Here is a 14,836-nt window from a genome sequence, read left to right on the forward strand (position 1 = left end):
ATGCGCGCGCGTTCTTAATTAAAAATACATCACGTTTGGACTAATATACGTTTCGTGGCACCTAATGTATTTTATATAATAAATTGTAGTATTAAGTATAAATAAATGTAAGAATCTAACAGGTTTCCGATAAAAAATGATACACTATATATATATATATATATATATATATATATATATATATATATATATATATATATATATATGTGTGTGTGTGTGTGTGTGTGCCACAGTGTTGTGTTATGTAGGCTCTTCACCACACACAAAATCAATCGGTATCAAATACATTTAGATAAAGAAGATAATTTTTACAGTATTTAGATGACAAATAAGAACATTTTCCCTGAATGTCTGTTACTGTAACCCTTACCAGTAAGGAAGTAGCTACAATAAATAATATAATTATATATAAATACTATCATTTAAATAATATATTGTTTTTGTTGTACTGTAATAAAAAGTAAATTAATAAACGGCAATGGTCTGCCGTAATATAGGCTAGGTGGATTTGTTGTTTGTGGATGTGTGTGTCAATTGACCATCACTACATCTCAACTCAACCAGATGAATCTGTGTAGAATGTGATGCAAGTGCGTCCTCTAGTGTTACAAGTAGACATAGACTCATCAACATCGTGTTTTATTCTTCATTTAAAATATACTCTAGATTATACAAGAGGTTGCTATTACTATTTATAAGGATTATTACAATCTTCCTATAATAGTATTTAATGTTGACATGAGTTAAGTTGTATGATAATTGCTGTGATTCGATGCAATTCCGTGACATATTCATTGAGAGATAATCTCATTAAGCCATAATTATAGTTATTTCACATTAAGAAAGGAAGTTCTCTGACCAAATAGTCCCCATCAGTCTGTCTCCTTCCATTTGTCATACACAATTGTAATTCAAATATCGGAAAGTTCATACAACATCTTTTCAGGAACTGTCTGTGTGCAATCGCTTTTCATAATTATTTATAATAATACTACTCATCTTATAAAATTATCTAAAAACTGTGAAATTAAAAACCCTAATGTAGTACTTCATTCCCGTGGTCAATGACATCCACACATCGTAGTAGTGATGTAATCTGATCTAATGCTGGATATATGTCTGATTCCTGTCGGGCTTTATGCCTGTTTTCCTGTGTGTCCCTCAGGTAGAAGCACATCCACGGTGAAGCTGACCTTCTTTGAATGGATCACACTGTAAGTGTTGTCAAATCGAACCACATCTATAGAGAGAAAGGATTGTTTTCAGCAAAAATAAAGTGAACCATGTGGCAGACAGCACAACTTGTTGGCAAATCCATGCTTTTATTATCATTCAATTGCTCGGAATATCACCAAGAACTAAAATGTAAAATTCAAAACAAACATACAGATGCCTGGTTCTTCACAGGTGTAGGATCCATCCTCTGGAACTAGATGGGCATTGTAACGTTCGGTAGGCAGTATTTCCTGCATGGCTTGCACTTTACTTGTCTCATTCCCTTTTGTCTTCAGGTAAATTCCAAAACCGATATCAGACCCTTCACTTGCAAACTGCCATCTAGGTTGAGAAAAACAACGACGACAAATGGTTATGGTCAGAATGGAATAGTAGCATACTCTATATGGAGTATATTGCATGCTATCACTCTTAAAACAAATTCCAAAGAGGGCTTTTCACAGCGATGCCATAGAAGAACCATTTTAGGTTTCACTATAGAACCTTTCATTGAACAGTTCTTAAAATAACCATTTTTTCTTAGTGTAAAGAACATTTAAAAAAACTTTTTCCACTCTTTCCAAGGATGTTAATGGTACACTATGTAACTTTTGGCCCTCTAACATGCATCTAAAACTGCATGCATTTTGCGGAAGAACATTGGTTTGGTTGTGCTTCGCCTCTGTGTGATTGTGCGGATGAATATGACCAGGGCTTGACATTAAAGGGGTGGTATAATGCCCTTTTCACAAAATGTAAAATAAGTTTCTGATGTCCCCATTGTGTCTATGTGAAGGTTTAGCTCAAAATATCCCACAGATTTGTTTATATAGCATGTTAAAATTGTCACTTTTTGAGGGTGAGCAAAAGCGCACTGTTTTTGTGTGTGTCCCTTTAAATGCAAATGAGCTGCTGCACCCGTCACAGAGGGGCCGAGCTTCAAGAGATTGTGTGTGTTTGTGTGTTAGCAGCTCCGATTAGCCTACCTCACACTGACACACTGAAAATTTCAACAACTTTTAGCCTTTTATGTTCAAACCGGAGTCAGACAATGATGGAGAGACTCAAGAAGAAGTGACAACATGAATGCAACAGGACATTCCTGAATGGTTAGTTGAGGAATTTATTGCTGATGTGGAGTTACTATCTTCTAGTCATTGATTAGCATATTCTGTCATGATAATCGCGTTGCTGAGGGCGGGGTTTATGTAAATTTTAGGGTTGGTGATGTCACTAGCCCGGGAGGAATGTTGTGTAGTCCTTACCAGCCGTTTGTTGTAGTCCTTAAAAAATGATTTCTTTAAAACCAAATATCTTCCTTTGCTTTGAACATTGAGCGTTGTAACTTTGTACATGACATACACAATTACCCGCGAAAACCATCCTGTCAGGTCTAAAATATAAAACGTATAGCCTAACTAGGCTTACCATAGTGAATCAGGGCAAGACAAAACACGTTTTGGCAGAGGAATTGATGATGTATTGACTTCATTTTTGATAATTTTGAACAAAAATGTTACATAGTGCACCTTTAAAGGTTCGTTGAGGAACAATAGATGCCATTAAAGAACCTTTATTTTTTAAGGGGGCGTTCACACAGAACACGTTTTTTACCACTGCGCTACTTTTGTAACTCTTAAAAGACGTGTCTCGAGACCTTACGTTTTTTCCCCATTCCTCTCCCCGCGTCTGCCGTTTTTCAAAGCAAAAACGCGTTCTGTGTGACCCAGCCCTAAGAGTATATTGTGCAAAACAGCTATGCATAACTATTAGCACTGAAAAATGGTACTTACCGTAGCAAGCAGTTTGGAAAGAGCAACTCATAATCTATCTGGTATGAAGAGCCACGGCTAATGGTGACGCTCTGGTCATACTGCACTTTGACAGAGTCTCGTACATAGTAGGACTTTGGCACTACACCACCATAATGTAACTGGGAGGAAGAGTCAAATGGGTAAAGACAACTAAATATTGGTGTACAGTACCATTCAAAAGTTTGAGGTCAGTAAGATTTTTATTTTGTAATGTTTGTCAGTAATGTTTTTGAAAGAAGTCTCTTATACTCACCAAGGCTGCATTTATGTGCTCAAACATATAGTAAAAACAGTAATATTGTGAAATAATATTACGATTTTAAATAACGGTTGGCTATTTGAATATATTTTAAAACTTAATTTATTCCTGTGATGCAAAACTGAATTTTCTCCATTTGTTTAGTGTCAAATGATCCCTATTAGAAATCATTATAATATGCTAATTAGCTTCTTATGATGATCAATGTTGAAAAAAGAACAGCATTTGTTTGAAATAGAAATATGTTGTAACAATATTTACTGTTACTTTTGGGTAATTTAATGCATCCCGATGCTGAATAAAAGTATTAATTTCTTTCAAAACAGCAGTGTAAGTGGATCTCCTGTTGGCTAGTAAATCTCACCATGGTCTTACAGAGCGGGTTTCCATCAGGATCAGTCATGGAGCCTCCATAAACCACAGGTAACTGATCTGCATCCACATAGTTCCTCAACACCTCTTTCCAGTTGGCTGGAAGATGGAGATCAAAAGAGAAATTCCCATTCGTGAGCATTCATGCAGGATGAGTAACACACATAATCATGATGTTTGCCTTAACAAACAGCGCTATAGTATAGTTAGACAGCTTACAACCCAGCACAGCAATCTTCTGCCTTGTTTCCTCACGCAAGAAGTGTTTGACCAAGTTGTATGCAATAGGGAAGAGTTTGGGGGCTGTAGAAAGGAGAATTAAAGCATTTAAATATTTCTAAACTGTTTAACAGCATCAGGGATGTGATTTTACTGGTGCAACAATGACTCACCTTTGATTAAAAGCACCTTTTTTAGGCTCTCAGGATAATTCTCTTCATGCATGGTCAGAATCTGCAATGAAGATAATAGCAAGAAAAGGCAAAAATAATATACCGGTATCACAATATTACTGTTTTAGCTTGACAACAAGTGTGGAAACAGATTATTAACATGTTAAGATGGATCTTAGTCAGGGGAGATGCATTATTTAATTTGTCACAATGACACTGTGAGGCATGTGTAACAAATTATTAAAAATAATAATTTCTGATTAATTAATTTACCTTTTTGCCACTTTAGTAGACCAGTTAATAACACAAGATGGATTCAAGTGTACACTCACTAAAGCTCTTTAGTTGTGCCCCAAATGACGCACTATACACTATGTACTCAACCATAGTGTGTGCATTTTATACATTATTTTGTCATTCAACATCAGTCTCCTCCTCTGCTACGTAAAGGGATCGTTCATCCAAAAATGGCAATTCTGTCATCATTTCCTCACCCTCAAGTTGTTCCAAACCTGTATGAGTTTCTTTCTTCTGTTGAACTCAAAATAAGATTTTTTAAAGAATGTTTGTAACCAGACAGTTGACAGTAGCCATTGACTTCCATAGCATTTTTTTTCCTACTTTGGGAGTCAATGGCTACCGTCAACTCTTTGATTACCAACATTCTTTGAAATATCATCTTTGTGTTCAAAAGAAGAAAGAAACTCATACAGGTTTGGAACAACTTGAGGGTGAGGAAATTATGACATAATTGTAATTTTTGGGTGAACTATCCCTTTAACGCTGCGACAGTTGAGTGCATGAAGTGTGCAACATACACACTTTGTCTTTTCTGTTAATAAAGTGCATCATCCAGTTATTTAAAGTAATCTTTCTTTTTCAGTGTGAACATACTCGCACTACTACAAAACGGCATAGAATAGTGCATAAGTACGCGAATTGGGACGCACTTTATGTTTCCGAGCATGTGCGCTAACCGCTAAGCCACAGTGATGAACAAGTAGTTATATATATAAATGTTATAAGTTTGTGTCTCATTATTGGGTTTAAGAATGACAAAGCATCATGTTCCTACCTCACCGTACAACTCAACAGCTGGCTTCCAGAGATGCTTCATGCCCAGCCCTTCACAGTCATAAATGATGGTGATTGATTCAATGTGTTTGTCAAGCTGATGAATAAAATCACCCAAAAACAACAGTAACCAATTACAAACATCAACACTGCGGCAAATTAATGTGAAGGGTCAGATAATAAAATATCTGACATTAGAAATTAATGTCACAGTTTTTGCACAGCAAAAAAAAGAAAGATTTTTTTAATCTAAATATTTAGTCCCTAAAATGGCTAAGGGCACGAGGGAACACAATAATAATAATAATAATATATTTATTTTGTATAGCGCCTTTAAAAGTAGCTTTCTCAAAGCGCTTTACAGACAAGCATAACAACAATTGAATAAACACAATGAAGATACAATAAAAAATAAAATAGAATAAAAAAAAATAAACACATAAAAATAAACAACATAATATAAAAATAAAATAAAACATTCTTAAATCAAGATAGATTTACCAGAGAAGCAAAATGACAGATACTGAGTCTTGCTTTCTGAAAAATATTATTAAAATTAAACGAGTTTATGCTTAAAACAAGAAAAAAAACTTCCAATTAGGTCAGAAAAATAATAAAAATTTCAGTTTATTTTACTGACCTCACCGTAAAAACATTTTTTTGTGGTTCAGATAACAATATTTTGTAATATTATGCAATATATGTAGTAGTATTTTGAGTTTCCAATCTCCTTCATTGTATTACGGTAACTTACCTACGGTAAGCAACCAGGTTACTTACTTACTGAAATTAATGTCTCGTTAGTTGAATTTTGTTAACGTTGCTTCTGGTTACGGTGTCTATGTGCAATCATTATTGGGCTCTTGGGATTCCAATGGAGTCTTGTTGCATTTATTTAGTTTTCTCACATAACTGAGACTCCTTTGTATAATAACATCCCAGCACAGCCAAAAGAACAGTGAGAGATGATTCACGGTGGACGGCATCTAGCTGTGATTCTTCTGAATTTTGCTAATGCACCATCTGGCCCTCACCATCACTCGTATGGTTTTGTTTTAGGGAAAAAAATACTATGGAAGTCAATGGGTGCTGCCAATATCTGGTGTAACATTCTTTAAAATATCTTCTTTTGTGTTCAACAGGAGAAAGAAACTCATACAGGTTTGGAACAACTTGTGAGTGAGTAAATGATGACAAAAATGTAATTTTTGGGTGAACTATCCCTTTAACAGAAATGATCCAAGATGTTGACCATGGACAGATATTTTGTTTTAAGCATAAACACACTTCCTTTTGATACATTTTTCATAAAATAAATAATTGTGCTTCTCAAGTAGTGTATTTTAATTTAAGAATGTTTAGATATTTTAACTTTTTTTCTGAGTTTGGCATGTATTCGTAGTCATTTGGTCTTTATTTGACAGATGGTACCTTTTCAGACTGCTTCTGACACTCTTGTCGTAGAAGTTCAGCATCTCTGACTTTGGTCCTAAGGCAGTCTTGTTTGCTAGCCGACAGTAAAAGGCCTTTGGGATCAAGAGGGCCGATGATATCGTACCAGATTGGACTTCCTTCACGATCATAGCCACACATCCCCCCTGCCACATAGCGCTCGATGACCTGGACAGAGAACAATATATGTGTGTTAACAGGGCATTTTCCATTCTGAACTTCTTAGAAATATTTTAGTTGTACTGTACTGATATACCTCAGGTGGCCTCCAGTCGTCAATGATCGTGTCTGCTTTCATATGCTTGCGAAACTCCAGATGCTGGAATATAAAGGGATTTGTGTAAGCCAAATGAGAAGAACTTTATATAATTCTGGGGTTTAATTTGGTTCCTCTAATGTATTTTTCAAAGTGGCTCGGCTGTTTAAATGAACATTTTGTCATCATTTACTCACCCTCAAGTTTTTCCAAACCTGTATGAATTTCTGGAAAACACTTTAGTTTAGGGTCCAATTCTCACTATTAACTAGTTGCTTATTAGCATGCATATTAGTTGAATATTGGCTGTTTATTAGTTCTTATAAAGCACATATTAATGCATTATTCTGCATGAACCTATTCTACATCCCTTAACCCACCCAATACCTAAACTTAACAACTACCTTACTAACTATTAGTAAGCAGTAATTAGGAGTTTATTAAGGCAAAAGTTGTAGTTAATAGTTAGTGTGAATTGGACCCTAATCTAAAGTGAGACTGAATTTCTTTCTTCTGCTGAACACAAAAGAAGATATTTTTAAGAATGTCTGTAACCATTGTTTCTCTACATGTGGAGATTTCGTGAATGATCACTATTTCACTATTTATATATTGTAACTTTTAATTTTTTCATTTATTTTCAAGTTTCATTTATTCATGTGAGGACAAAGCTGATTTTTAGCAGCAGTGTCACATGATCCTTCAGAAATCATTGTAATATGCTGATTTGCTGCATTTTTATTATTATTATCAATGTTGAAAAGAACAGAACGGTAATTTTACTTATATCGTTGAATCGTTTGGGGCCAGTAAAAAGAAATGAATAGGCCTAAATTTATTTAGCAGAGGGACATTAAATTGACCAAAAGTGTCAATAAAATATGTTTACTGTATAATGTTACAAAAGATTTATACTGTATATCCAAACAGACAGATTATGAGTTAAGATGTTTCTGTAATACAGACCCGGGTGTTTGTGATATTACCTTTCTAAGCATTGCCTCAGCCTTTGGGACATTGAAGCTTCTAGCTGCAAACAAGATATAAGACCAAACTTTAAAATCTAGGTAGGTATGCAGCATTATTCTACAGAGAGAGAGAGAGAGAGAGAGAGAGAGAGAGAGAGAGAGAGAGAGAGAGAGAGAGAGAGATACAGTACATGCCAGACTACTATAGCTCTAGATGAGGACTGTATAATATTATACAATAATGTATGTAAAGGGCAAATGAGAGCAAATAATTCTGCAACGGTCAAAAATCACAGGTAAAGAGAGGTAAATGTTGACATAAATTCACAAGAATGTAACCTTGAACCTCCCTCTCAAAAAGTAAAGTCAGCAGATGGTTTTGGGATGTTCTATCTCAACAGAAATTATTGATTTCTAGATAAAACTGGTTAAGATAAAGCAATCGGTAAAGACAAACTAAATAAATCTTAGAAATAACTCTGTTTTTTTCCATGGAAGAGAACTTGTAAGTACTGTGTAAAAGTATCGTCCTCCATATAATCACAAGTGTTCCCGGAAGATTATTGTAGATCTGGCATTCTGTTAATCAACACACAGGTTCATGAGGTCATAGGTCATCCGATATGACCACGCAGTCAGAGATCATTTAGTTAAAAGCAGGTCTCCACTATATTCATATTAAAGTTCACCTGAAATCAAACTCCCATGAAGTAAATGTTACGAGAACCATGTTGTTTGCGTTATTAAATCTTGATAAATATAAATCTGTCCTCACCTCTTAGCCACCGGAGAAGGTAATGGTCGGTTTGATTGGACAGTTGATCCAACACATCTGGTATTTTCTCCCGAAACTGACCAAACAAATGACATTTAAATATAATAACATTTATTTGACCTGCAGGGTTAATAACTCTGAAGGTTAGTTTTGTATGCATAACATTTTTATATAATGATAGCACTACTGTTCAAAAGTTTGGGGTCGGAGGGTTTTTATGTTTTTGAAAGAAGTCTCACCAAGTTTGCTTTTATTTGATCCAGTGAAAACAGTAATTGCGAAATATAGTTACAATTAAAAATTTGTATAATATAATTTTGATATTGCAATAGTGCACCTTAAAATGTAATTTATTCCTGTGATCAAAGCTGAATTTTCAGCATCATTACTTCAGTCTTCAGTGTCACATGATCCTTCAGAAATCATGCTGATTTGCTGCTCAAGAAATATTTATTATTATTATCAATGTTGAAAACAGTTGTGCTGCTTAATATTTGTGTGACAACTGTAATACCTTTTTTTCAGGAATCTTTGATGAAGAAAAAGTTCAAAAGAACAGCATATATTTGACAGAAATATTTTATAATAACATAACATAAATGTATTTTCAACCAATCTAACATAAACTGTCACTTTAATTCAACCAATCTAATGCGTCATTGCTGAAAACAATTATTAATTTATTTTAAAGAAATCTTACTAGCCCCAACCTTTTGAACGGTAGTGTATCATTATAAGCTATTATATCTATCATGTAAAAGATGGTGTGTTTTAAACGAAACTATGACTGACACTCAAAATACTAAGTGAAAATATCTTAAAATTCAGGAATAAAAATGCTAAAACAAATAGATTTTGTGCATTTACTTGCCTGTGCTAAAGCCTCAGTTTGTTTGGGACTGAGGTCTCCTACTCGTCCGCTCATATTGTCAGCATCAATAGCGCTCGTGCACTGAGTTCTCGAGCTCGTGCACCTGTTATTTATACCCGGTCACGAGAGGCGCGCGTCGCTAAGGTAATGAATGCAAGATACATTGTCATTCTGAAACAATCCATAGAAACAAATCCCTGGCCTGATATTACTCTGCAATCGTGCACTACAGCCAGCAGTTGATTCAACAACAGTCTGCTTTCAAACTGAAAATAAGTTCCCCCTTCGAGAAATTATTTAATTATTCCCTCAAAGATAATCAAATACACTCATTTTATGTGTTCTAATAGGCTACTAGTTATTTATAAACATATGTCTATTTGAAAGTGCTTGTAAAAACAGGTTCCGTGTAAGCTATTGTCTTTTCAGAATTACAAGAGAAATGGACTGTGATCACAAACAAAGAATTGATGACCAAGCAAGGCTGATAAAATAGAAAAACAAACAGGCAGAAATCACAATCCATTTAAGCTACTATTTAGATTTAAAACGCTTTATCATAACGTAAATTCCCGTTATATTAGGCTTATATTTAAATATTTGAGGTATGGACCAATAATAATCCTCCAACACGTGATTGACATCCATATTATAATTATATTCTGAATTAATCCAATAACCGAGAAGGTGGGCGGGGTCAGAGTTCATTGCGATATAAAGTCCTGCGAATTAATTTTTAAACAACAATACCGGCATCGGCAGACGAGAAGATTTCCACGCATCCAAAACAAAATAGAAATAGAAATTATCAAATTTCTTTCTAGTATAGATATATATACACGAAGGCTTTCGTATCTACACTGTATTTACATTAAACCTCCTTAAAATACTCCTTCAAAATGGTGAGTAAATTTGTCAGTAACTTATTCGAAAAAGTTGTTAACGTTAGCAGACCAACGGCCATTCTTCAGAATTCAGATTTATAAGCTTCACTGTATCAATAATATGATGATTAATGATCAAATTAAACGATTAGGCAATTAATTTGTTTTAACTAATTAATTTGATATTTTTTTAGTATTATTTTGTCAAATAATAAACCTCCTTAAAATACTCCTTAAAAATGGTGAGTAAATTTGTCAGTATTCGAAAAAGTTAAGCCGTTAGCCGACCAACGGTCATTCTTTTTTTTCCGATTTATAAGCTTCACTTTATCAATAATATGGTGCTTAATGATACAATTAAACGAGTTGGCAATTCATTTGTTTAAAACTAATTAATTTGATACATTTTTTTCCTTCAGCGCGAGTGTATCTCCATTCATGTTGGTCAGGCGGGAGTTCAGATCGGCAACGCTTGCTGGGAGCTGTACTGTCTCGAGCACGGCATTCAGCCGGACGGACACATGCCCAGCGACCAGACCACCTCAGGCGGAGATCAATCCTTCAACACCTTCTTCAGCGAGACCGGCGCCGGGAAACATGTTCCCAGAGCCGTGTTCGTGGACCTCGAACCCACTGTCGTCGGTCAGGATGCATTTACACTTCACTACCTTTTTAGACGTGTTAAAAAATGTCAAAAATACCTCACTACAGTTACTGTAACTACTGTAAATCATAAAAATAGTTTTCATTATTATTTTTAGTTAAAGTTACCAAATTATATTGTAACATTAGTAAAAGTGATGAACCTGATTTCACCAAGTGACAACTGTTCCTCCTGGATCAACATCTTTGTTGCTCAACAACCAATCAACCAATCAGATTTGAGGGACAAGTTTAAAGTTAATGTCAAGTTTAGGCTTACAACCAGGGTTAGGTGTTATTCACCTATAATTTCCCTCTGATTTTAGGGATAGCTTGTGAGTAAGGGTCAAGTTTAGAGGTAGGTATATGGTTGGGACCATATCGAGTATCAACATGTTGATCAAGGAACATGTCTTGCTTGGCAAAATCACAGTGAGTAAAAGTCTGGTATATTGTATGGTATATTGACAAAAACCTGTTTTTTCAATCCCTCGTCTCCAAATTTTTTTTTATGTACTATTATGTTTTTTAATAAAACATTTTTTATAGCTTTTATTTTATATTTTCTGTTTTCATTTAAATTTAAATAAAAATTGTATTACTTTTTATGTGTTTTAAAGTTATTTTGATTAAAGATTACACATTACATTTTTTTAAAATAATGTGCACGAATACGGTAAGTCATTTATAACAAATACACCGTTATTCAATTAAAAATGGTCAATTTTGATTGCATGGTGACTTAAATGGTGAGTTTACCCAAAAATGAAAATTATGTCATCATCTACTCACCCTCAAGTTTTTTAGACTAAACCTGTATGAATTTCTATTCTGGTTTCTTTTGAAGAATATGAGTAACAAACAGTTGATAGGCATCCATAGTATTTTTTTCCATACTATGGAAGTCAATGTACATCAACTGTTTGATTACCCATATTCTTTAAAATATCTTCTTTTGTCTTAAGCAGAAGAAAGAAATTAATTTTTTTTAAATTAATTTCCCCCCATTCAGATGAGGTTCGAACTGGAACATACAGACAGCTGTTTCACCCAGAGCAGCTGATAACTGGGAAGGAGGACGCCGCCAACAATTATGCCAGAGGCCATTACACCATTGGCAAGGAAATCGTAGACCTGGTACTTGACCGCGTACGCAAACTGGTAAGACATTTTTCTCTGTTTAGTTAATACTGCTTACTAGAGATGCATGATTACCATTTTCTAGGCCGATTTCTGATTTTTCATTGAGTTTGACCTGTCAATACCGATTTTAGCCGATTCCGATTTCATTTTTTCTAACTACAGCACACACAAATATTTATTTTCTATATATATTTTATAAAACACCATATACTTTTACCCAAGTTTAAATGGGTTCATTTTCTATAAATTTTTTTGAGTCTTCATTTTCTTTTCTGTCATGGACTACAGTTCTTGTTAAAACACACTAGACACGCAAATTCTGTGCATTTAGGCACTTTTTGTGGCACTTATATTTTGTGAAATCATATTAATTTTTTATCCATCAAAAGTGTGCTTTCACTTTAATTGAGCGTGAACAGCGATACTCCTGCTCCCGGTGTGAATGCACTCATGTTGCGCGATGTTAATCATGCATTAACAAGTGCATTTGACCGCCATAAAATCGGCACGTCAGACTGACTGGCCGGTCATGGCAGATCATGTGAAAATCAGCCAATTCCGGTCACCAGCTGATCAATCGGTGCATCTCTACTGCTTATACTTTTTTATAGATGAACTAATAGTTTGTGCCTTTGTTTTTAGTGCGATCAGTGCACTGGACTACAAGGATTCCTCATCTTCCACAGCTTTGGCGGTGGAACTGGATCGGGTTTTGCTTCATTGTTGATGGAGAGGTTGTCCGTTGACTATGGCAAGAAGGCCAAGCTTGAGTTTGCCGTTTACCCTTCGCCTAAGGTACCATATTTTTAGTTCCCTTCACTTTAAAGTCGCAATGAAACCATAGTACGGTCAGATATTTTCATATAAATTGTGACCTACATACATACGAGTGAAATGGATTATTGAAAAAAGAAAAATGATGGCAGGCTACTAGTCTCAATCTGTCAGCAGAAGCTTGCAGTTGTAAGAATGGGGCGGGTTTAAGTGGACTAAATGATTGGAGAAGTCCAGCAAACATCTCTAGAGAAAGGTCTGTCATTTCACCAGATTATCGAGTTATGATTTTGTTTAATCTGAAACAGATCATTTGTTGATCTAAAAAGAAAATATATGCATGGATGAATCTTTCCCAATAAGATCTATAACAGGCATTATAGATTTTCATGTTATGATGACTTTAATGAGCAAGACTGGGTTGAATTAATTTTGTGGAAAGAGTTAAAAGGTGCAGATGGACACAGATCTTAGTGATCAAACCAGTAACCTTAAGTAGTATTCTTACTGCACTTAACTCCACTTAACCCCGTAAAACACTGTATCAACCACATAGCAATGTCCTGGAAACCACATCAAGAACCACTCACTTTTTCCCCAGAAAAAGTAAAATTGTAGTTGATTATGAAAAACATTATAAATACATCAAACTGTTTTCTGTGTGATTTTTCTTGAGGTTTCCACCGCAGTGGTAGAGCCCTACAATTCCATTCTAACCACACACACCACGCTCGAGCACTCAGACTGCGCTTTCATGGTGGACAACGAGGCCATCTATGATATCTGCCGCCGTAACCTGGACATAGAGCGGCCCACATACACCAACCTCAACCGCCTCATCGGCCAGATCGTGTCCTCCATCACCGCCTCCCTGCGCTTCGACGGCGCTCTCAACGTCGACCTGACAGAGTTCCAAACCAACCTGGTGCCGTACCCTCGCATCCACTTCCCCCTGGTCACGTACGCCCCGGTGATCTCCGCCGAGAAGGCGTACCACGAGCAGCTGTCCGTCATGGAAATCACCAACGCTTGCTTTGAGCCGGCCAATCAGATGGTGAAGTGTGACCCCCGGCACGGGAAGTACATGGCTTGCTGTATGCTGTACCGTGGAGACGTGGTTCCGAAGGATGTCAATGCCGCCATTGGAAGCATAAAGACCAAGAGGACCATTCAGTTTGTGGACTGGTGTCCCACAGGGTTCAAGGTCAGTCTGTGTCTTTGAAGGGCAATTCACACTGCACGACCGACACCGGCCGACGGCAACAGACACTTCATTGGGTTTTGTTGGATCTGTGGGTTACCCGTTGGCACTGATCAGCGCTGGTTTTCAACATTCAATCTGGGTTTGTTGGATTGTGGAAAGTGAGAAATTACATTCTTAGAAATAACATGATAGTCAGCAGTAAAGATCATGTGATTTCAGTTTTGATCACAGGAATAAATTACATTCTAAAATATATTTCACAATATTACAGTTTTTACTGTTCAAATAGATGCAGCCTTGGTGAGCAGAAGAACAAAATCTTACAGACCTCACACTTTTAAACAGGATTGTAAATATTCGCATGATTTTGTTACGTGAGGAAAAACGTGTTTCTTAAACTGCTTTTCTTCTACTATAATCAGGTCGGTATCAACTATCAGCCGCCAACTGTGGTTCCAGGAGGTGATCTGGCCAAAGTTCAAAGGGCAGTCTGCATGTTGAGCAACACCACAGCCATCGCCGAGGCCTGGGCCCGTCTGGATCACAAGTTTGATCTAATGTACGCGAAGAGAGCCTTCGTGCACTGGTACGTTGGAGAAGGAATGGAGGAGGGCGAGTTTGCGGAGGCCCGTGAAGATTTAGCCGCTCTCGAGAAAGATTACGAAGAGGTGGGAGTCGACACTCCCGACGGAGAAGGCGAAGAGGGAGAAGAATAAATGTGATTTTACTCTTAATGTTCTG

General features: G+C 36.1%; 2 protein-coding genes across 2 annotated transcripts; one reads left to right on the forward strand and one right to left on the reverse strand.

The window, feature by feature from the left end:
• Nucleotides 1–620: 620 nt before the first annotated feature.
• Nucleotides 621–9,560, reverse strand: sec14l7 (SEC14-like lipid binding 7). Its single transcript, XM_079599094.1, has 12 exons — nucleotides 9,449–9,560; nucleotides 8,578–8,653; nucleotides 7,821–7,864; nucleotides 6,835–6,897; nucleotides 6,558–6,746; nucleotides 5,128–5,223; nucleotides 4,053–4,113; nucleotides 3,880–3,963; nucleotides 3,653–3,759; nucleotides 3,009–3,148; nucleotides 1,388–1,557; nucleotides 621–1,240 (listed from the first exon to the last, which is right to left on the reverse strand). Exons 1-12 carry the CDS (start codon nucleotides 9,500–9,502, stop codon nucleotides 1,137–1,139), a joined length of 1,188 nt encoding a protein of 395 aa, XP_079455220.1. The 5' UTR covers nucleotides 9,503–9,560; the 3' UTR covers nucleotides 621–1,136.
• A 648-nt stretch (nucleotides 9,561–10,208) lies between these two features.
• On the forward strand, nucleotides 10,209–14,819 carry tuba7l (tubulin, alpha 7 like). Its single transcript, XM_079599288.1, has 6 exons — nucleotides 10,209–10,350; nucleotides 10,752–10,974; nucleotides 11,987–12,135; nucleotides 12,760–12,912; nucleotides 13,568–14,095; nucleotides 14,518–14,819. The coding sequence occupies exons 1-6, from the start codon at nucleotides 10,348–10,350 to the stop codon at nucleotides 14,809–14,811; spliced, it is 1,350 nt and encodes a 449-aa protein (XP_079455414.1). The 5' UTR covers nucleotides 10,209–10,347; the 3' UTR covers nucleotides 14,812–14,819.
• Nucleotides 14,820–14,836: the final 17 nt, after the last annotated feature.

The sequence above is a fragment of the Phoxinus phoxinus genome (assembly GCF_949152265.1).
Source record: "Phoxinus phoxinus genome assembly, chromosome: 23".
NCBI classification, from domain to species: Eukaryota; Metazoa; Chordata; class Actinopteri; order Cypriniformes; family Leuciscidae; genus Phoxinus; species Phoxinus phoxinus.

What these genes read in the sequence shown, in the direction of transcription:
- tuba7l (XM_079599288.1), top strand. An exon ending in CCTCGAACCCACTGTCGTCG is followed by an intron (nt 10,975 to 11,986) that starts GTCAGGATGCAT and finishes CCCCCCATTCAG; the next exon opens with ATGAGGTTCGAACTGGAACA. An exon ending in TTGACCGCGTACGCAAACTG is followed by an intron (nt 12,136 to 12,759) that starts GTAAGACATTTT and finishes CTTTGTTTTTAG; the next exon opens with TGCGATCAGTGCACTGGACT.
- sec14l7 (XM_079599094.1), bottom strand. Translation starts at nt 9,502, where the DNA reads ATGAGCGGACGAGTAGGAGACCTCAGTCCCAAACAAACTGAGGCTTTA. An exon ending in TTTCCAAACTGCTTGCTACG is followed by an intron (nt 1,558 to 3,008) that starts GTAAGTACCATT and finishes TTCTCAACCTAG; the next exon opens with ATGGCAGTTTGCAAGTGAAG. An exon ending in CTGTGAAGAACCAGGCATCT is followed by an intron (nt 1,241 to 1,387) that starts GTATGTTTGTTT and finishes TTCTCTCTATAG; the next exon opens with ATGTGGTTCGATTTGACAAC.